A 21,778-nucleotide genomic window follows, 5' to 3' on the forward strand; every position below is an offset into this window, starting at 1 on the left:
GGCAACTCCATTTTAAAGGCACCTTCATCTGAAAGAAGTCTTGCCAATGCCCGAGCTAAGGTTCCCTGCCAGCAAAGCCCAGGCCTTCTCCTCCGGGACCCGAGGCAGGGCCCACACAGCTTCCCACAGGGGTACTTACAAGTAGATGCTGGACTCATTGCCTCCCATGTCTGGCGACTGAAGTTTCTGCACCAGGATGACAATGATGCCGATGAAGAGGACAAAGTTAACCTGAGAATCAAAGAAAAATACCGATGGAACCGATTCTGAGTAAAGCCTTTCTTTCCACACCCTGCCTCTGCACGGGCGGTATCCCCCCGACAGAGCCCTCTCCGCATCCAGCGAAGACCCCATCTAGACGTCTCATCTCAGAGGGCGAGTATGAGAACACTCATTGATCTCCTCAGCCTCCCACAATATCATTGAAATGACAGAACAGGGCGCTGAAAAAGAATCCCCTGAGAAACAGCAAAGATTACATGAGCGAGCCAGAAAAGCAAGCGGCTCCTGGAAGAGAAAGAACAACTGGGGCGAGGGTGATGGAAAAACAACAACGCCAAGCAGATAGAGAAGAGGCTGTTGCAGAGGGAAGAGCTGTCCTCTGGAGAAACTCCAAGTTCAGAGTCACTGAATACGGAGAACCAGAATGGACAGCCATAAATATTATTCATTAAAGGGCTGCCTGGGAACGGCAAGAGCACTGACCTTCAGACAGAGGTCGAGGACAAAAGCTCTCCTATCAAAGTGGGACGCTTGTGGATGGTGAGAAAGGAGGTGGGAAGGGAGCAAAGGAATACAAACAAGGCATGAGAGGGGACGACGCGGCAACATCCTCCAGCTGCGGCGCAGCAGTGCTCAAAGAAAATGAATGTGCCTCCGAACACTTAGTAAAAGATAATGAACACTTAAAATGAAAACATTAAACATTCAAATCAAAATCTAGAGAAAGAGTACCCCGAATTTAACTTCTATAAGAAGGAAATTAAAGTAAAAATTCATTAAGGAATAGGAAAAAAGGGAGACTTGATCAATAAAAATAATTTTTTTTTTGGTTTTGTTTTCTTGGTTTTCACAGATCAAGTAGAAAACCCAGGAGAGCTAGGTTCTGTCAGTCTTGCTTTCTTTTTTTTTTTTTTTTTTGCTTTTTTTTGGGGCGGGGGGCATACCCATGGCATATGGAGGTGCCCAGGCTAGGGGTTGAATGGGAGCTATAGCTGCCGGCTTACACCACAGCCACAGCAACACCAGATGCCTGACCCACCAAACTAGGCATCTGCATGGATCCTAGTTAGATTCATTTCCACTGTGCCACAATAGGAACTCCCAAGTTTGCTCTCTACTATATGCCCAGTGTCTAATCAGTACCTGAAATTTAGCATAGTGAATACTATTAACTTCATATATTAGTCCAAAATGAGAAAATGCAATTAAACCAACATAGGTATGAAAAAGAGGACAAGACAACAGATGTATAGAATATTTTAAATCGTCACAAGGAAGGGAGTTCCTGCCCTGGTGCAGTGGGTTAAGGATCCAGCATTGCAGCAACTATGGGATAGGTCACAGCTGCAGCTTGGATTTGATCTCTGGCCTGGGAACTTTCATATGCCACAAGTGTGGCGCAAAAAAAAAAAAAAAAAAAAAAATCATCGCAAGCAAAAAAAGAACAACATGGGGAAATATAAATCAGCAAAAATTAAATCAAGAAGATATAGAAAGTCAGAATGCAGCAATGGCCTCAGGGGAAATTTAAAAAATAATCAAGAATGCAAGCAGTGAAAGACACCAGCTCAGAAAATTTTACCAGCCAGTTTCATAATACCTTTAGGAAGATGTAATTTACATACTACTCATTATTTAAAAGCAACTAAAAAGAAAACTCCTCAAGTTACCTATGAGGTTAACAAAACCCTGCTACAAAACCCAGACAAAGACAGAAAGTGTACACACACACACACTTAAAACCAGAAAACTTATAAAGCGCAATGTAGAAACTATAAACAAAGTATTAACAGAGAGAATTCTGCAAGGCATTAAAAGAACAAACAGATCATGGCCATTAAGGTTTTATGCCGGGAATACAAAATATCTACTGCCGTATGTTACATTAATAAATTAAAAACAATGAGCTACCTTTAACCCCCAAGAAGACTGGCAAATAGTTCTGTGATTGAAACATCAGCAAAGACATGATGTTGCTCTCTGCTTGCGGAGAGCAATTTGTCATTCACAGAAATGTTAAATGCATACGCCCTTTGTCGCAGAAATGCCACTCCTGGAGATTTACTCTAAAGACATATTGTGGATAAGCAATGAGATCCTGCTGGTACAGCACAGGGAACTATATCCAGTCACTTGTGATGGACCATGACAATGTGAGACGATAATGTGAGAAAAAGAATATACATATTCTAGATATACATAGAATGACTGGGTCACTTTGCTGTACAGTAGAAGCTGACAGAATGCTGTAAATCAACCACAATGGGGAAGAAACATGAAAGACAGTCCTAAAGACACATTCACTCATACGCAAAGATACACACAAATACAGCCACTGCAGCATTGTTCATCATGAAGATAAACTGAACTGTTACAAACATTCATTGCCAAGGAAATGATCACCTCAACCGATATCTCCAAAAAGGCTTTGATAAAATTTGACACAAATGCCTGATTTGTAAAAAAAAAATGCACAATGAAACAAGCCAGGCATAGAAACTTTCCTAATTCAGTGAAGGGTAACTGACCAAAACTATAGCAAACATCCCCCTCAACAAAACCAAGAAATAAATGGTATAAATTTTGGAAATGAAGAGTAAAAGCATTTTCATTTATAGGTTATATATTTTTCCATAGGAGCCAATTGAAAAGAGATAAGAACCAATGAAAGAACGTCAAAAGGTAACCAAGAAAAGAAAAAAATACATAGAAACCAAAAGCTTCCCTAAACACTAGCACAAATACACCCACTAGAAAATATAATGAAAGAATGATTCCTAGACCTGGTACGAGCACAAACTGAAAGACACCATAAAAGCAAACTAAATAAGACAACCAAAAAAAAAACTGTCCAAAATGACTGAATACATGGAGAATCACACCACGTTCTCAGAAGGGAAAACTCAGTATTTTAAGAACATCACTCTCCAAATTTGTTTATAAAGTCAGTGGAGTTCCTACAAAAATCTCAACCTGATTTTTTTTTTATTTTTTTGCAACTTGACAAATTTGCAAGTCCATCTGAACAAATAAATGTGCAAGAAAATTCTAAAAGGAAAACAAATAAGGAAGGGGAGATTAGCATGCCAGAGTATCAAAATATGCTCCCAGGTTCCAGTAAGTAGCACAATGGGTTATTCAACACAGGAATGGCCAGATAGATTAGCAACATGGAGTAGGAAGTCTGTAACTAATAAACACAAGCAGAGTACATCAAGTGTTTATGATAAAGTAACATTTCGACATCATGGAGAAAGAGTGACCAATTCAATAAAAAGAATTGAGAGGGTGGAATGCCTATTCATTGGGGAGAAATACCAGGTAAAATTAGGTATCATTTCAGATCAAACAGAAATAAAATTTCAGCTAAAGACATGCTAGTAATAATTCAATCTACAAAATTATTACAAAACAATTAAGGATGTTTTTTACATCTTATGACTGGGAAAGGCCTCCATAAACAAGAAATAAGGCTCAGAATTATGACGAGAAAGCCTGATGGTTTGACTATATAAAATTATGCAATCTTTGAAGTATACTGACAACATGTATAACAGATAAAGTGTTATTATCTATCAAACAGTAAGGATAAAAGCTGGGCTAGGAAGAAAAAAAAAAAGAAAAAAAAAAAAAAAAAAAACCTGGGCTAGGGGAGTTCCCATCATGGCACAGTGGAAATGAATCCGACTAAGAACCATGAAGTTGCGGGTTCAATATCTGGCCTCGCTCAGTGGGTTAAGGATCCGGTGTTGCCGTGAGCTGTGGTGTAGGTTGTAGATGCGGCTCGGATCTGGCATTGCTGTGGCTCTGGCGTAGTCCGGCGGCTACAGCTCCAATTCAGCCCCTAGCCTGGGAACCTCCATATGCTGCAGGTGCAGCCATAAAAAGACAAAAGGGGGGGGGTGTCCCGTTGTGGTGCAGTGGAAATGAATGCAATTAGTATACATGAGGATGCAGGTTCAATCCCTGTCCTGGCCTCACTGAGGTGCAGTGGATCTGGTGTTTCGGTGAGCTGAGGTATAGGTCGCAGATGCAGCTCAGACCCCATGTTGCTGTGGCTGTGGTGTAGGCTGGCAGCTGCAGCTCTGATTTGACCCCTAGCCTGGAAACTTTCATGTGCCACGGGTGCAGCCCTAAAAAAAGAAAAAAAAAAAAAAAAAGCTGTGCGAAAATTTAAATGATTGATTTTGCAAATGCAGTCAATGATATGGGATACCCTTTCCAATCCATGAATTCTACGTCTAGAATTTAGTTCTAAAGATATATTCCTTCACATGTGCTCAAAACCATACATGGAACTATTCCTAGCAGCATCTTTCATAATGAGGAACAATGGGAGAAATAAGATAAATGCCCAATACTAGGGGAACAGCTAAATAACTTGCGTATCCATGTGGCCGAACAGAACGTAGCCATGGAAAGGGAAGAAGCTGGTTTGTGTGGCGACCTCCTTCTTCCTCCTCCTTCCCCACCTGCCCACCAAGTCCCCTGTCTCTTCCCAGCTCTTTATCCCAAGGACACTCACCATTATGGAGCCAACCACAGGGCCTTTGATCACCCACCACAGAACTGTGTTGTCATTCATATCCCAGCAGCTGCCAAACAGACGGAGGGAAAGAAGGGAGATTACCCTTGGGGGTCGGGACCCTTGCAGGACAATGCCTCTGGCTCCGTGGGTGCCACCTCCTCCCCTGAGCTGAGGAGGGCTGGCTGGAAGGGGAGCTCTCGGGCAGCCTGCACAGGCAGCCCAGCCCTGATTCAAATGCCTTGATCCTTCCCTCTGCTCCCCAACAAGGTAGGAGTTGGAGCCCCAGGCTATGTTCCTCCTTCAGGCTCGGGGCCCTTGGGGATGCGACCTCACCCTTAACACTCTCCCTCTGAGAACAGACTCTGAGCTGGGCCCAGAAGTGGAGCAGGGCTTCGAAGCCTTGCACGTTCTAGGTCTTGGTTGAGGTGTGGCTGGGTGGGCCCATCTGCACAGCGGGTGCCAGGCCCGACCCTGGAAGGTTTGTCTGAGACAGCTGTCATGGAGTCAGGGTCGAGAATCACCTGGAAGAGCGCACTTGGGGCTCCAGCCCTGGCTCTCAGCCGGTACTCACCCTGTATCATCGAAGTAGAGCCGCAGCACTGTCCACACAGACACACACACAGTTGGGGTCCCTGGAGAGCAAGAAAAGGAGCCCTGTGATAACAGGAAAACCAACAGGCCCAGCGTCCCCATCAGACTTGGGGTCCTCTCCCTCTCGGACCTGGAGTCCTGGGGACCCTAACACACATCCAGGCCTCCCGGGGGTCCGTGTCTCCCCCAGACCCTGGGCTTCTCGTCTCTCAGAAGGACTCTGGAGCACACCCCTCCCAGGAGGTGGGCTTTCTCCAAGGAGAAGAGCAAGAAAGGGTCCAGGAACCAGGAGTGTGCGTGCCATCAGCTGCCGGCGCGGCAGCGCCTCCCTCTGATCTGATGCTCCCGGGGCAGCGGGACCACGGACATCCCGGGCCATGAGGCCTGAGCCTGCCCAGGCCCCAGCCAGCGACCTACCCCAGCCAATGATGATGTACCAGTAGAAGTATCTCCTCTCGGGAAAGAAGGTCTCCACCAGCAGGGTGAAGAGATACAGGCCCTCGATGAACAGCCAGAAGTAGTTGGATACAACACAGTAGTGGAAGAAAACCATCACCGCCTTGCACTCCAACTGCAGGGAGAATGGGGAGGGGAACAGATGTGAGAGCCCCCACCCCCGCCAGCCCCCACCAAACCCTGAAAATCCAGCCCAGCAGAACCGGGGGAATCCTGAGGACGCTCCAGCTTTGGCATGCTCAGGCTCAAACACCCCATGGATTCAGTTCAAAATTGCAGCATCCTATGAGTCTGAGTTGGCCAGCGTGTCCAGGCTCATTCTTCCCACCCCTTCTGCCCCCTCCCGCTCCCCCACAGGAGAGGTGAGCAAGAAGGACCCTGCAGGAAGCGACTTGATAAAATAAAGGTCTTGGTTTCAGACATGGCATAGGTGGGGGGATACCCCTGGGCCCTCAGAAATCTCACAGAGACGGCCTCCGGGGTGCCCTTCCCAGTCAAGGTTTGTGCTCTTGGCTGTTCTCATCCTGCCCCATCAAAGCCCATCTTTCCTGCTTACCTCTAAAGGTATGAGGACTGGGGAGCTGATCTGGAGAGAACCCCAGCCAATCAGTCCCTTGGCGCCGACTTACATGACCGGGGGCCAGGCCAGCCCTCTCCCCGAGCCCGGTTTCCTCCTCAGCCAAATGGGACTGGGCATTTCCACCCGACCCTCTTTAACTGCTCTGCCAAGTACACGCACAGGCTGGCCGAGGGACAGGAGGTGAGGCCACGCTGGGGGCTCACTGGCTACGAGGAAGCTCAAGGTCATTCCTGGACTGCCGTGTTCCCTGCGGTCGATGCCCTAACCTGCAGGAACACGCCCAGACGGCGGCCAGGGCCAGGCCTGGCGGGGCCCGGGGCACTCACAGTGGAGACGAAGCAGTGGTTGCTGTCCTGCTCGGCGTAGAGGATCCAGTCTTTGATGAAGACGGAGATGGCCCTCAGCATGAACGACACGAACAGGTTCATGTGGATGAAGTTGCGGGTGCAGTGCAGCTTCCTACACCAGCGGGGAGGAAGCGGGTGAGGAAGCCCACAGCGTTCCACCTCCACTCGGGGGTCCGCGGACGGAGGGCCGACCCACGTCCCTCCACCCGCACGGCCCCCCTCTTCCCACCCTCCCTCATCACCAGGGCCCCACTGCCTGGCCCCGAACTCCAGCAGGCCAGAGCCCTCCCTCCCTCCCGGGACGGCTCCTTATCCAGGTCAGGACGATAAAGAGGAACACAGGTCTCCTGCCCAGAGTCTGCCTTGCTGTGTGGCCCTGGACAAGTCAGTTGCCCTCTCTGAGGTCGTTTGCCATCTCCTATCCTAGAGGTGGGGCGATGCCTTCTAAGGGGCCTCCAGGGCTGACCCCCCGGGGAGGAGTGGGGGTGGGAGGGGTGGGGCAAGGGCTCCGAGCTGGGGCGGCTGTGCTGGCTGGAGGGGCGGGGGGCTCACCGGAAACGGCACAGGATGACCATGGCAGTGGTGAGGGTGACAAGCGACGTGCTGTAGCCAACCGTGTACAAGGCCTTCACCGACAGGTAGTAATAGTCCTGGAGCAGAGCACAGGACATGCGGGGCTCCACCTAAGGCCCGCCCGGGCCCCCCCCCCACCAGCCTCCCGGGCCAGGGCCTGCCCACCAGCTCCTGCCTCTTCTCTTCCCCTCTTGCCGATCTCGATCTTCCACTCCGCATCACCCCTCCCCACGCCCCATCCCCTTCTCTCCGCTGCAGTGTCGTCAGCACAGTGCAGAAGCTCTGCTTGCTGAGGGCAAGAGCACGGACTGGTCATACCAGGCAGCAGCCTGAGCCTGGAGACAGACCCGGAGGGCCCCTGCTGGGCCCAGCTTGACCTCCTTCAATTGTGGGCCTGTGAAAGGCTGAGGGTCCTGGAAGAGCAGCCAAGGAGGTGGGCGACATGTGGTGGGGGCTGGGGGAGCTCAGGCAGCAAACCAGTCGCTTCTCTGCCCAGAATGAGCGAATGAAAGTCTTGCTCTTTGCCCATCTGGCTTGGCTACAGGGCAGGTGCTCATGAATGCTGCCGAGGGACCCAAGCTTCCTGCAGGTTCATCAAGAGTCCAGGCCCCTGGCAGAAACACCCTTCCACCTGCCTCCTCAGCCTCACCCTCTCCACCTCTAGGCAAGCCAGACACTCACCTGGTCCCCAGTCTCAGATTCGTACTCATCAAAACCACAGGCATCAAAATAATGAGGGAACGGCTCTGACCATCCATCCTCCGTGCAATTCCGGCTCACCACCCTCATGTCTGCAGCAGAACAAAGACTCAGAGAGGCACAGCCATGATTTAAGAGTGCCCTGAAATTCTTAATCAGAAATGACTTCTTGGAGTTCCCGTCGTGGCGCAGTGGTTAACGAATCCGACTAGGAACCATGAGGTTGCGGGTTCGTCCCTGCCCTTGCTCAGTGGGTTAACGATCCAGCGTTGCCGTGAGCTGTGGTGTAGGTTGCAGACGCGGCTCGGATCCCGCGTTGCTGTGGCTCTGGCGTAGGCCGGTGGCTACAGCTCCGATTTGACCCCTAGCCTGGGAACCTCCATATGCCGCGGGAGCGGCCCAAGAAATAGCAACAACAACAACAACAACAAAAAAAAAAATGACTTCTTAAGTGGGCATGCCTGGAAGTCCACGTGCCCATCCAAGCAGCATGGCAACTGACACTTCATGAGATCCTCCACTGTCCCAGGGGAAACAGGGGTGGCTCGGCCTTTGTACAAAGGACATGGGGGGACAGCAGGGGGCGGGGGCAGGGGGCAGACAAGGTGCAAACTGATCTCTTAACAAAGGGTGAGGGGACTGGGCCGGGATGAATCCAGCCTCTCTCCCCACCGGGGAAAGGCCGGAGCCCCTCCCCTGCGCCCTGGGGCAGCACTTGTCAAACGTTGATGAGCAGAAGGGACCTAGGATCACAGGTGCAGATTCCAGGCCCAGAGAGTTGCTTCCAGTGAATATGGAGCAGGCGTCTCTGACTCACCCCGAAAACTCAGCTCAAGGTGATGCTCTCCCCAGGAGCTCCAGGCCTCCCAGCGGCCGCCATCCCCCACGTCGAGGGGCCGCGAGGCTTTTGCTTAATTAACAAGGACCAGACCTCCATTAACCCAGCGCCAGATCTTATTAAGATACATATTTAGGCTTAAACAAAAAAACACTTTTGTCTTTTCAGGTTTAGAGGTCTGTTTCCTGTCACTAATGTCCTTTAAATTTCTTTTGCTCGACTTTAAAAGCCATTTGGTAGGACCCCAGAGCAGGCAGGAGTCATCTGCTGGCTGGAGAGTGGAGTCCAGTCTGGTTTCCGCCCCGCCTGCGGCCTCTTAGCCTTTAATGATGGCTCACTTCACCTTCCCCGCTCCTGACTGTCCCCCCAGGGTGGACCCTGTGTGCCCGGGGAGGGCAGAAAGGAGCAGCCCTTCGGCCTCCGGCCCAGCCCGAGTGGGGCCCCAGCCTGCGCCCTCTTCCCAGACTGGCTTCCCGGGAGGTGACCTGGCAAGTTAGGACACACGGGGATGGCTCTTCCTTTCACAGGATTCAGAGGCCTCGGAACTGTATACAAGCGGCATCTGGAGAAAAGGGGCTCCAGCATCTGTGCCGCTGGAAGAATCCCCCCTTCACGGCCACGACCTCTGGGGAGCTCAGGGACAGGGGGCAAGGGCAGAGGCCGGGATAGGAGACCCCCTCCGCTTTGCCAACCTCGTGTCCTTGTTGGTCGTGTTGGACCATCTAAGGCCAGTTTTTGTGTTTTGGTTTGGTTTTTTCAGCCAAGAGTCAGAAATGCATTTCCTGGGACTTTGGGAAGCAGCAGGGGCGGGGGTGTCCCTGCCATAAAGAGCCCTGCCCAGAGCAGGGACGCTGGTCTCCAGCGCAGCTCAGATTGAGTCCCACGGCCCAGGGTAAGGAGGACGCCAGGCAGGCCCAGGGAGAGAAGGGTCACTGCTGTCCCACAGTTTGATGCCGAACAGTTCTTCCTTCCAGCAAATGCATTTCAAGCTGTTCTGCAACCTCCTTCCAAGTTCCTCCAAGCGTTTCTTTCAGAAAGTCTGCTCGTCCTAGGGGATCACGGCCCAGGGCAAGCCGCTTCCCCTCCCCAGGGCTCCCCCGCTTTGCCCACATCAGGGTGGCAGGAAGAGAAAAGGGAAGCTGTTTTGAAAAACAATTTTTTTAAAGAAGTATCCTAGATAAAAGCCATTTCCTTTCTTTTATTGTCTTTCTCCCTCTCTCTTTTTGTTCCTTTTATAATGCGGTGTGGGCTCAGAAAAGGATAAACCTCTTTGTTCAGAACTACTTCACGAGTCCGCCACTCTACTGCTCTGACAGAAGTCTCCGGAAGGTGGAGGACTCTGCAGATTGTCAACACCCTGCAGTGGCTGCACCTCCTTCCCCCGGCTGTTTCGCCTGAGCAGCTTCGGAGAAGCACAGAATCCCAGGGGCAGCGGTTCTCGAGGTGGGGGCCCTCGCCAGACCAGCCCATCAACGAACCCTGGGAGACTGGCCAGAAATGCACATTCCCAGGCCACCCCCAGACCTACTAAATCAGAGACCCTGGGGCTGGGGTCCTTGTTTGAAGCAGCCCACTAGGCGACTCTGCTCCCAATGAAAGTCTGGGACCCGCTGTTCTACACGTGGGAGTTAAAGCTCACGAAGGCCATTCAGTCCGAGTCGTTGACTAAGAGCTGCCCTCCCCTGAAATGACACGCACAGGGTTTTGTCCGAGCACTTGAGGACAAGGTGCCAAGGAGAAAATTCATGGCTTTCTCAGAGAAGGAAAGCGACCTGCCAAGGATCACACAGCCAGGGAGCGGCGGCGCCTGGCCCAAGCTCACATGTTCGCAGACGCCCTCCCTCCAGCCAGCCCATGGCCAACCCCAGCTCATCCCCTTACCTGAGAGATCCAAGGAGTTACTATCAGCGAAACCCAACTCTCCTGCAAAACAGACAGGGCATGAGTCAGAACACCCCGTCAGCCATCAGCTTGGCAGGCTGCTCTGCCGTTTCCTCTGCACCCTGGGAGGCCAAGGCTGCCCCTGGTCTGGGGGATGGAGGCTGGGGGGGAGACGGGGTCTCAGCCAAGAGGGAGCCGCGCACACCGCAGCCGCACACACCTGTCTGACACCCTGCACCTTCCAGCGACAGTCTTACTTGCTCTGTATTTCTGTGATGCTAACGATGGCCCATGACTCGGTTCTCCCCAGTGGACCACGGAAGAGGAAACGGTCATTGTCAGGAGGGGGGCCCTCTAGAGGGGGCGAGGAGGGGAAGAGGACAACTGGGCCTTTCCCTTTTGTTGTAGGCCCTGTTGTTTATCTATTTCATACACACATAAATGTGCATATGCTAATTCCAAACTCCTAATTTATCTCCCCCGCCTCACCATCCCCTTCGGTAACCGTACGTTTGTTTTCTACATCTGTGAGTCTATTTCTTTCTTGTAAATAAGTTCATTAACTAGGCCTTTTCAAGAAAGGGACATAGAACAGCAAAGTGGGTCCTGAGCCTGGGTTTCTGGGGTGCTCAACCCTTGATCTCGGCCGCTCTCATCAAAGGGAACCCAGAGCTCCAAACACTTGCCTCTCAGACATTTTTTCTCTTCCTCTCCTGACTCTTTATCCCACCTCCACGCTTTTCTTAGGCTGAACCCCCTACTGGCAATGAATCCCCATTCCCCCTCTGCTTCTCAAAATCCCGTTTCTGGAGTCTAGCTGGCTTGTCTTCCTCCAGGAAGTACCCCTCCCCCCAGCCCCCGCATCTCCTCGTTATTCTGCCTGTGAGCCGCCCGATTTGGTCTCTGCTACTCTGGAGTTTGCTGTACCTTCCAACTCCAAGGCCCTGGGGATGTGAGTGTCTGTGTGGGCCCACACACGTGATCAGGCCTGCACACGTACACACCCACGTGCCTATGCACACGTGGGCTTGTTGGCTAACCCATCCATAGGTGAGCCCCATCTTCCCAAACAAGCTCGTGAGCATCCTGAGGCCTAGGGCTGCATCTTCCACCTTCTGTGTCCCCCCACCTCCAGATGGCCAAGGGGGGAGGGGAGGGATGACGGATGAAAGAGCCTGGCCCCCACCCACTCCCAGTAGTCAGAGCTGGGCTCCCGCTGGATGGACAGATGGACAGATGATCAGCAGTCTGTCCCCTCCAAGGCTTCTCTTACCGATGGTTCCCGTCTCCCAGACTGAAAGAGAGAGAGAGAGAGAGAGAGAGAACAGAGCGGTGAGCAAAGGGGCTAAAAAGGAGTCTGCTCCCCAGGCCCTGATTATTTCTCCCTCCTTCCCACTCCCAGACTCTGGAGAGAGGCTCGGCTGGGGGGCCAGAGGCGGAGAACAAGCTGCGGAGGGGCCAGATGCTGGAGGCTTCTATTCCAAGAATGGAACCCAGTTCAAGAGAACTATCAGAGGCATTTGAAAGGGGGAGCGAGATCGTGTTCCTGCACCTCCAGCAACCTGCAGAGCAACGACCATTACAACAAGCACGACATTCAGGCCTGGAAACCAAGAAATAAAACCAAAAATGCCGTTCTCAACTTTTCAAGTCATTAAGGCGAGTCTCGCTGGATTACCAGCTTTGTGAATGGAGATGCTAAAAGGCCCTGCCTTAATGAACCATTAAGGAGCAGGTGTAAATAACACATGCATTGTGCAATTGCCAAAGGGATCGAAAGTCTGAAAGAAAGTTCATTTTAGGAAAATCTTATTTTACTGCTGATTCATTTTGCCCTTTTTCTGTGGCTAAAAAGAAGTGGTCTTGCCCTGGTACCTGACCCAGAGTAGATGATCCATAAACTTAAATAAATGAATAAAAGGGGTGCAAGAACGGAGGAAGGGATTAAGTTGGCTTCTATAGGAATGAATTAGAAATTCAGCGGACTCACCTGCTGCCATATCTCCTGCCATCCCACCATTCACGCTGCATCTCTCCCTTCAGCACTTCCCACCCTGCACTGGGTCACAGCCTGTCCCCATGCCATCAGCATGGGAGAGTTTGACTGCCACCCTCCTGCGAGGCTGGCAGGTCTGGAGGGGTGTGTGTGGCTAAAGGCCCCAGAAGGGAAGCTGGGGAAGGCTAGAGGGGGGACAGTATAGCTAATCCCTGCCTCCTCTGGTCTTAGAAGGGGAGCCAGAGACAGGGCCTGCCCCCTCTCCTCCCCGAGATGCTGCCATATTCTCCCTCTGCCACCTCCCGCAAGCACCCTCTCCTCCAGGCAGCGTCAAGGCTGTTTCAGGACTTCCGGTGTGAGAGCATTTGCTCTACCCACAGTCGGGCTCGGGGACAGGAGCAGGCAGGATTCTGCAGGGCAGTGGAGCTTGCAAACTGTCTACTTCTAGAAGGACTCTGGCTGAAGCCTTAAACAGGTGAAGGAGGAAGCAGAGGCCTAGGTCTCAAGGGACCTGTGCATGGCCATACATGTGTTTCAGACCTTCTACTCCCCTCGAGAGCCCCCGCCCTCTGTCCCCCTCAAACCAAGGCGCCAGGTCAGGGCTCAGCAGTCGGGGGTTGGGAGGACAGTTCTCAGAGCCCTGCCCATGACCCCTGCCAGTCCAGCCTAACGACGTGCCCCCGGCTTGTCCCCCTGCCTCCCTGACACCAACAGGGCGGGTGGCCCGGGGCTGGCTCCAGGCCCCTCCCAGTGTCAGTGTGGACTGCTCAGCCGCCAGCCCTCCGGGAGGAAGGCCAAGGCAGGTACAGGCACAGGACGCCAAGCAGCCTCACATCCAAACCCCGGGAACGCCTTCCCTTCAGAGCCCTCCCCGTGGAGGGGCAGTCACTCAGTGCCTGTAGGCAAAGCACTGCCCTCTCTCTGCTGCCCCACACCCCTGTACCCTGAAGCTCAGCCACCGCCCGCCCCAAAGACTCCCAAATAGGCGTGGGGCCCCTGAGGCTCTCCAGGACACTTCAGTGGCCCCTGGGACAGCAAATCCGGCACACTCCAAACTTAGCTCTTCCCTTCCCAGCAGAGTGGGTGCCCTCACACTACCACCCGAGTCAGCACCCCCAAGCCACTGACCACCAGCTTTCGCGTTGCCGCGTCCTCTCCATGGGCCACCCCGGGGGACCCCCACTCCTTCTCTCCGGAGCCCTCTCAGCTGCCTAAGAGCAGCAAGGAAATGAACACACGTTGCTCAACAAACACAAGGGTCTGCTGAGCAAATGTGGGGGTCTGGAGCCCTGGGCCCACATCTCAGCGGGCGTGCCAGTGTGGATGCGGGCGAGGGTCTCGTGTCCAGTCCCCCGAGGGCCTCTGAGAGTCTCTGTTTGAGGCTGAAGGGGAATAACATCAGCTGACACTCACCACTGACCATGAACACGAGCCCGGTGGTGCTAAGGCACTTCCACCGGCACCTTCTCCTTGGTTTCCCACAGTCACCACACCACATTCCCCTCTGACAGACCTCAGACTGGGAAGCGGGGGTGGGGTGGGGACAGAGGGGTGAATGCCCTGCTCGAGGTCCCCAGCTGGGTAGGTGATGGTCCACACTGGGGAGCCCAGGAAGCCACATCTGTGGCCCTGTGGGCACGAGGGTCTGTAACTGCATCTCCAGCACGTGAGCTCTGGGACGGGAAACATCTGCCTGAGAAGCACCTGTGTCCTGGGTGTCTGTCTCCCAGGAAAGCCGGGGGTCCGAGTGTGGGGAGCAGGCTGGACCGAGCATGGCCTGAAGATGCCCCGGCAGAAACCCACCTTGGTCTGGGTTGAAGATTCGGAAGAGTTCCGGGCAGTTGACGAGGACCACCTCACCCACGTGGGCTGGCTTCCAACACGTGATGTTGTCCCACATCCCAGGGCAGCCTGTGGGAAGGGAGCCATGGTGACAGGGCGTCCAGCACCCCACCCCCAGCCCCACCCACACGCACAGGCTCGCTGCACCAGCTTCCCCACGTCCCCAGGTTCCGCATCACTGTGGCAACAGCTTTAGACGGGCCTCCTCAGTGGGTGCTCCCCCCTGGAGGAGGGGCAGGAACAGGCTGGCCTGAGGATGCTGCTCCGCCCCCCACCCCCAGCCCCGTCTTTCAAGGCAGGTCAGGAGCAGGGAGATGGCACGGAGCTGGGACCTGAAGGAGGAGCACAAATTGGCCGCATGGAGAGCCAGGCAGAGGTCTGCACAGCCAAGGCCCCGAACTATGAAAGGATTCAGAGCATGAAGTGGTAGGAGGCTGGGACCGCCTCAGAGGCCACTGCAGTGGAGCGGGGGGCACGTCGGATCAGCTGAGCACTGAGGGATGGAGAGGCACCAGGACAAACTGAGAGCTGTTTAGGAATCAGCTTTACAGCAGAAATTGGCATGACATTGTAAATCAACTATAACAAAAAATTAAAAATCTATTTAAAAAACAATTATTAAGACTGGTGACTCCTTGGATATGAACTGTGAGATAGACGAAGGGGTAAAGCTTGACAATCAGATTTTCAGATGTAAGGGGGCTTGGCGGCCCCTCTGACTCCTCTTTCCAGCCCCTGCCGCTCCTCTGCGGTGGGAGTTCTCTACGCTCCTGTTGCCACCTCCTCCCCTCCCCTCCCCTCCCCTCGTCGGACGCCACCTGACTCCACTGAGATGCCTCTCGCCTCCCCATCAGCAACCTCTTCTTCCTTACTGGCTGGGCCCTGCCCTGCCCACCCTGACGGAACGCGGGTGCTGGCATCTGCCCTGCCCTCGGCCCCTTGCCCCACTCACCTCCGATGGGATCGCTGGGGTCATGGACTTGAGGACAGAATTACACAGGCAACTCCCAACCCCGTCTCCTGCACAACCTGAGGGCTGCCTCCCATAGCCAGTGCCCGCTGGAGAGCCCTGCCTTAAAAGGCCCAAGACAACCCATGCGCGGCGTGCCCAAGGCTCAGCTCGGCATCTTCTACAAACCCAATCTCCTGTCTCGGTCCCCCCCAGAGCCCTGGAGTCATCCTTGCTTTGTCTGCTTCTTCTTCACGCTCCATACCCAGTCGGTGAGCAAGTCCTGCTGTTTGCCCTCCAAGTATTTGTGGAATCTGTGCCCTGGTTTCCCTCCCTGATGCCCCACTGGCTAAAGGCTAACCACCTTCCCCCCGGGCTGTGGTTACAGCTGCACCCCGCCCCACACCTGGGACTGTGAGTCCCCGCAAAGGACGACCTGGCAGGGTCACGCAGCCACCACTAGGATCTGGCAGTGCTATCACCTCAGCTCCCTAACACAGAACCTAAAGCCTGGCACAGGGGCTGCAGGTGAGGCTGGGGGATGAGCGTTCACCCAAGAGAAGGACGTGAGAGGAGCACAGAGCAGGGAACCCCACATCTTCCAGGAACGTCGAGGACGTGCGTAGTGATGTAACCACGAGCGGGGAAAGGCAGAGAAGGGAGGCAGCCGCGGGGCGGGCCCGGGAGCAGAGGCTCAGGAAAGGGACCACGTTCTGCTGGGCGGTCTTATACATGAGGGCTTTGGAGAAGGATTCTCTGTCAGGCAAGGGACAGCCAGAGCGGGTCCCAGCCCACGGGCCTCTGGGAGGATTCCCGAGTTTACACGTGCAAAGCTCTCAGGAGAGCGGTGGGAAGGCTCAGTGCAGGTGCCCTTGTTCTTAGCATTAACTTCATTACTTCAATTAGGTGCAAACCATTCCCCCGAGAGAGCCCCAGGCAGAGAGATGAAACAGAGCCCTAAAGGTGAGGAGAGAGGCCAGCGGAGGACCAGAGACAGACCCAGAGGAAGCCCGGGCAGGCGCTGGGCAGGGATGGGGGCCGGGGGCGGGCCTCGTGAGCCCACAGCCTCTCTGCTGGGGCCCGTTTTGGATGCTGTGTGGACCCGCAGGCACCCAGAGCGCCCAGGGGCAGAACTCCCTCCCTCTCTCAGAGCTCGGCCCTGGCTACTTCAGAGTTCACATGCGGTCACATCAGCCTAGAGAACCCTGCTCCCGAGTGAGTCTGGGAGCCAGAAGTGCCACAGGAGGCTCGGAGGACCAGGAACCAAGATGACAAAGACGCTGGGGGGCCACATGGAGGGGGCTGGGTCCCCGGCCTGTCACTGATGATTCCTGTCCACCCGTGACGGCAGGACTCTAACTGGCCTGCGGATGATCACGACAACGTGTCCTTGAAAGAGACCTAACAGGACATCTTTGGCCGCCGTGGCCCATGCTGACCATGGAATGGCTGTGGAGCGCGGCCGTGCCTGGCCCATGCCCTGAGAGCCCCAGCCAACAGATGTTCCCTTAATGTGGAACACTAGGCCCTGGCACAGCCAGCTGCTAGTGCCAGCTGACGTTCCTGAGGCCCAGGACACCTTAGATGGCGCGAGCACAGTCAGGAGGGCTGAGGGGCAGGGAGGGATGCGGGGCTCAGGTGGGGATGACGCAGTGGGGGAAGGGCTCCAGGTTGAAGGTCAGGGGTGTGGAGGCAGGGCAGGGATCCATCCTCTTAACGACTATTTACTGAGCATCCACCATGTGCCAGGGCCCGTCGAGCCCAGGGCCAGGAGTGGAGAAAACACACGTAAGATGTTGGTGCTGGAAAGCAGCGGGAGGGAAAGGCTGAGGGCCCCTCCACGTCGGCAAGGCAGCCACAGACCCGAGCCCTGCCAAGGGCTCGCTGCATGGTTCTGGCAGGTTCCAGCCCCTCTGGCCTGACTCGGTTTCCCTCTGTGCACAGGGAGGGCTGGGTGTCTCTGAGGGTGCTCGCAACTCTGAGTGACTAGAGCTCAAATCTGGGAGAGATTCACCAGGGACCTGCTGGCACCCAGAAGGATGGCTGGGAGGCTAGGGTTGTCTTCCCTGCCCCACTGCTGGGACCAGCTTCCTGCAGGGGCATCTGCCAAGGTCCCATCACCCCGCCCCACGGCCTGCCACACTCTGGAGGTCCTCCTGGTTCCCAGCTCGAGTCCCCTTCATAGACAAAGGTCCCAGGAGCAATTCCTGGAGCACCAGGGCAGGTAGGAAGCCTAAATCCAGGACCCAAAACTCCAGGGCCCGATTCCAGTGTCTGGGTTTAGGAGACTGTGATATTGTGATATAATCAAAGCTATGTAGTCAGTCTTCATCCCAGATTCCTAAAACCCTGGGCACATCCTGAGCGATGGTGTCAGAGGCCTTTTGTTATTCATAACGCCCTTTTGGCCACACCTCGGTTTCTGCTAATGAAGTGACTCTTGGAGGACAGATAGGGGCTGGTCCCCTGCCCAACGGTCTAAGTGACTAGGGAACTGGAACTTGCAGCCCCACCTCTCAACCCTGAAGGAGCAGAGAGGGGGCTGGAATTGCAGTTACTCACCAAGGGCCAATGCTTTAATCAATCATGCACACCTAATGGAACCTCCATAAAACTCCTAAGCAAGGGTTTTGGAGAGCTTCGGGGGCTGGCAAACACACCCATGTGGCAGGAGGGTGGTGCCATCCCAACTCCATAGAGACTTGGAGAGTCTCTGGACCTCACCCTCTGTTCCTCTTCATCTGGGCATCTGTAACCTTTAAAATCTTCTATAGGAAACTGGGAAAGGAGTTCCCCTGAACTTTGTGAGCCACCAGAGCAAATTATTGAGCCTGAGGAGGAGGCCAGGGGAACCCCTGATTTGTACCCACATCAGACTGAAGTGTCGGTACCTGGGCAGCCATGAGGTGCAACTGGCCTCTGTAATGGGAGACCAGTCTGGTGAAACTGACCCTTAACTTGCAGTGTCTGCACTAATAACTCCTGATGGTTCGTGTCAGCACTGAATTAAATGATGGGGACTGCAGTGGGGGCCGCAGCGAATGAGAATTACTCGGTGTGGTGCACCCACACATTCACCGTCAGAAATGTGAGCAGAGGAGTAGTTTTGCTTTGGGGACAAGGTCCCTGACCCCATCGGGAGCTCTCAGCCATTCACCCACTCCCTCTGGCCTGTATCCATGGGGTCACAGGAGACTCGGGGCCCCTCCTGGGGGCTTCCCAGGACACCCTGTGCTCCTCTGTCCTGCAGTTATCACCCCCAGCCTGGCCCAGTTGGGAAGAGACATGGGGTGTCTCCTCTCCCCTCCTGGTAGGGTCTGCTCTGGTCTTCAGAGCCTTGGAGCTGAATCCCCCCAGGATCGCCTTCTAGGGAGACAAGGACAGGATGTAGGTTCTGAGAGCGCACCCTGGGTTTTTCTAAGGACAGCGATTCACTTTCCTTCCACGCCCACAGGACACCTACAGCCCCTCTGTCCCCATCTGTTTCCGACACCAGTCCCAACAGCGCTTTGCTCGGCTGGGGCTGGAAGATGTCAAGCAGCCTTTCTCCCCTCCCCATCCCTCCTTTACCTTTATTCTCCTTCCCCATCTCCTCCTCTTCTTCACTCATTAGTCAAGAAATATCAAGGGCCTATTATGAGGCAGACCCCGAAGCGCAACCCTGGCGTGAATAAGCCCTGGTCTCTGCCCGCAAAGAGCTTAGAGTCTGGACTGAGTCTGGATTTAACGTCAAACGCTAAGAGAAGACCTCGCAGGGGGTACTACGTTCCTGCTGCAGCTAAAACAAAGCAAACGTCGGGGCTTAACATGACCCAATTTCTTATCATTCTGGAGGTCAGAAACCTGCAGTGGGTCTCCCTGGGCCAAAATCAAGGTGTCAGCATTTCTTCTGGAGGCAGGAGGAGAGAATCTGAATCTTTTCCGGATTCGGGAGACCCCCCCCCTCCGCCTCCCCACAGCCCCCTTCTCCATCCTCCAAGCCAGTAGCACCACCTCCTCAAATCTCTCTTGTTCTCTGGCTCCTGCCACCTCCTTTCACATGTAAGGATGGTTGTGACTACACTGGAGCCATCAGAATGATCCCGCATACTCTCCGCATCTTAAGAATCTTAATTATACCTCCTAAGGCCCTTTTACCACTTAAGGCCACACATTCACCGGCTCTGGGGATGAGGACGTGGGCATCTTTGTGGGGACATCGTTCGGCCTCCCACACACCGGTTTTAAGACAAGGTGTCCTATGATCAGATTCCGCTGTGGGGGAAGGTCACATATTTCAAGAGCAGGAAGGCAAACATGGAGACACGTCGCCGGGATGTGGCCGGCGTCCAGGGGAAGGTGGAGGGGCTCAACGTGGAGCCCGTGGCAGACGAGATGGAGAGGCGTCTGTGAAGGAGAGTCTGGAGGCAGGACTGAGAGGGCTTGGGGACAGACGGGCGAGTGTGCCCGAGAGCGCCGGTGCTCACCCCTCTCCCGTGACTGAACACTCGCCCACGGAAAGTGGGAGGAAGTGACAACCTGGACGCAGACATCCGTCACAGACCCGGCGCTGCTCTCCCCCCTCCTCCGCAGCAGCCTTGGAGGCCTCACGTCAGGAGCGGCAGTGCTTCTAGGTGAAAGGAGCCTGGGGCTCGGAGAACAGGACGGACTCAAACCCCACCTCTCACCTCCGCCAGCCACGCTGGCCTGGGACGTGTGTTAAGAGACAAAGGTTACGGCGCCAAGTCTCTGAGACGATAAGGCCCATTTGTTACCGCAGCACGCTCGAGGCTGCCCTGACTAGTGATGGGGACCCAGGCACCAGGGATGGCACCTGGGTCTGAGGGGCTGAGCCATTCGCCAGCGCGGGGACGTCGGGGTGAGAAGCACGTGGCAGAGGGAATGCGGCGTGATGGAACTCAAGCGTGTCCTCTGGGGTATGTTCCGTCTGAGATGATGCAAAGAGCCAAGCGGAGCTGGATTTCACACGCGCAGCTGGAGGAAAGTCTGGCACTCGGAAGGGATGTGAAAACTAGGGAAGGAGAATGTGGGGTGCTCAGTACAGGGGTGCTATGTTGGGCCGTGACCGTGATGCTACCGCCCGTGAGAGGGATCTCAGAAGAGGAGCCAGCAGAGAAGACTGAGGAGGGCTGCCCAGAAAGGCAGGGAAAGCCAGGAGAGGTGGGTGACACGGCAGCAGGAAAGCCTGCTTCAAGGAAGAAACGATCAAGTGCATCGGACGCTGCCGCGAGGTCAGGAAGGTTCCCCCGTGCAGAGCAACTCGGAATGGGTCCCCTCCCGGGGAGACCTCTCCACTCTGACACCCCCCAAGCCCCCCCAGTCACCTCCTCTTGTGGCCCAATTCCACAAGAAGCCTGCCTGGCCCTCCTGGCTCAGCCAGTCCCTCCCGGAGGCCTCAATGGAACTTAGGAATTCAGGCCCCGGGGGTGGCGGGGGTGCTGCCGGGCAGAGGGCTGGGCCGGGGCTGCTCCCGCTGAGACACTTAGCCACAAAGCAGCCAAGGAGAGGCAGTGCCTTGTGACAGCAGGAGGGGCAAAGCCCACTCTGGCAGGTTGAACGGACAGAGGATGCAAGAGCCATTAGCCTCGAATGGAACAAAATCAGGAGCTAATCTCGGGTTGTCATGGTGATGATTCTGTCCAGCTCCACACAGTGTTCAAAACCCATGAGACCAGGGGCGCTAAGGGGACTCAGACAAAGGCGCAGTCCTCCCTCTGAGAAGCTGCCCGAGAACGCCTGGGTACTGTTAGAACACGCCTCACCTTTCAGCATGCAGTTCAAGGGTAAAAAATGATTCCATTTACTGAAATTTACTTTATGGCCAATGTTTCTGACCCATAAAATGAGAGCCAGCTGTGACTTCGGTGCGAGGCGGGCAGAGAGAGGACTAAAGAGGCAGCCCTCCCTTTGGACGTCAGTGGTTCTCAAGGCACAGACCCCAGAGCGGGACGCCCGCCCCTGGGAGCCGGCCAGGGATGCAGATGCTCAGGCTGCACCTGGACCACAAAAATCAGAAACTCAGGGGCTGCGTCCAGCAGTCTGGGTTTTACCAAGCCTTCCGGAAGGTTCCCATGCAGGCTCAAGTCTGAGAATTACAGAACTAAAGGGAAACAGGTTTGGACAGAAACAGTACCCTTTGTCAGATCTGGGAAATGAGTTGCTCAGAGCCAGGGTTCCCGCAGGCCCCTCTCCTTCCCCACGCTGGGGTTCTGTTCCGTCTCAGGGCAGCTGGGAGGTGTAGACAAGAAGCCGATCTCCCTTCAAGGATGGGGAGCC

The 21,778-nt window shown here is 54.5% G+C and overlaps 1 protein-coding gene across 9 annotated transcripts in view; it reads right to left on the reverse strand.

The window, feature by feature from the left end:
* Window positions 1–21,778, reverse strand: part of ADCYAP1R1 (adenylate cyclase activating polypeptide 1 (pituitary) receptor type I) — a 57,148-nt gene that overhangs the window by 19,030 nt on the left and 16,340 nt on the right. For all 9 annotated transcript variants that reach the window (XM_021078469.1, XM_021078471.1, XM_021078474.1 and 6 more), the window contains 10 exon segments: window positions 14,515–14,622; window positions 11,989–12,009; window positions 10,716–10,757; window positions 7,979–8,088; window positions 7,277–7,374; window positions 6,704–6,836; window positions 5,759–5,912; window positions 5,322–5,382; window positions 4,748–4,817; window positions 140–231 (listed from right to left, as the gene is read on the reverse strand). In XM_021078469.1, coding sequence (XP_020934128.1) covers window positions 140–231; window positions 4,748–4,817; window positions 5,322–5,382; window positions 5,759–5,912; window positions 6,704–6,836; window positions 7,277–7,374; window positions 7,979–8,088; window positions 10,716–10,757; window positions 11,989–12,009; window positions 14,515–14,622 — 889 coding nt within the window.

The sequence above is a fragment of the Sus scrofa genome, chromosome 18 (assembly GCF_000003025.6).
Source record: "Sus scrofa isolate TJ Tabasco breed Duroc chromosome 18, Sscrofa11.1, whole genome shotgun sequence".
Taxonomy (NCBI): Eukaryota; Metazoa; Chordata; class Mammalia; order Artiodactyla; family Suidae; genus Sus; species Sus scrofa.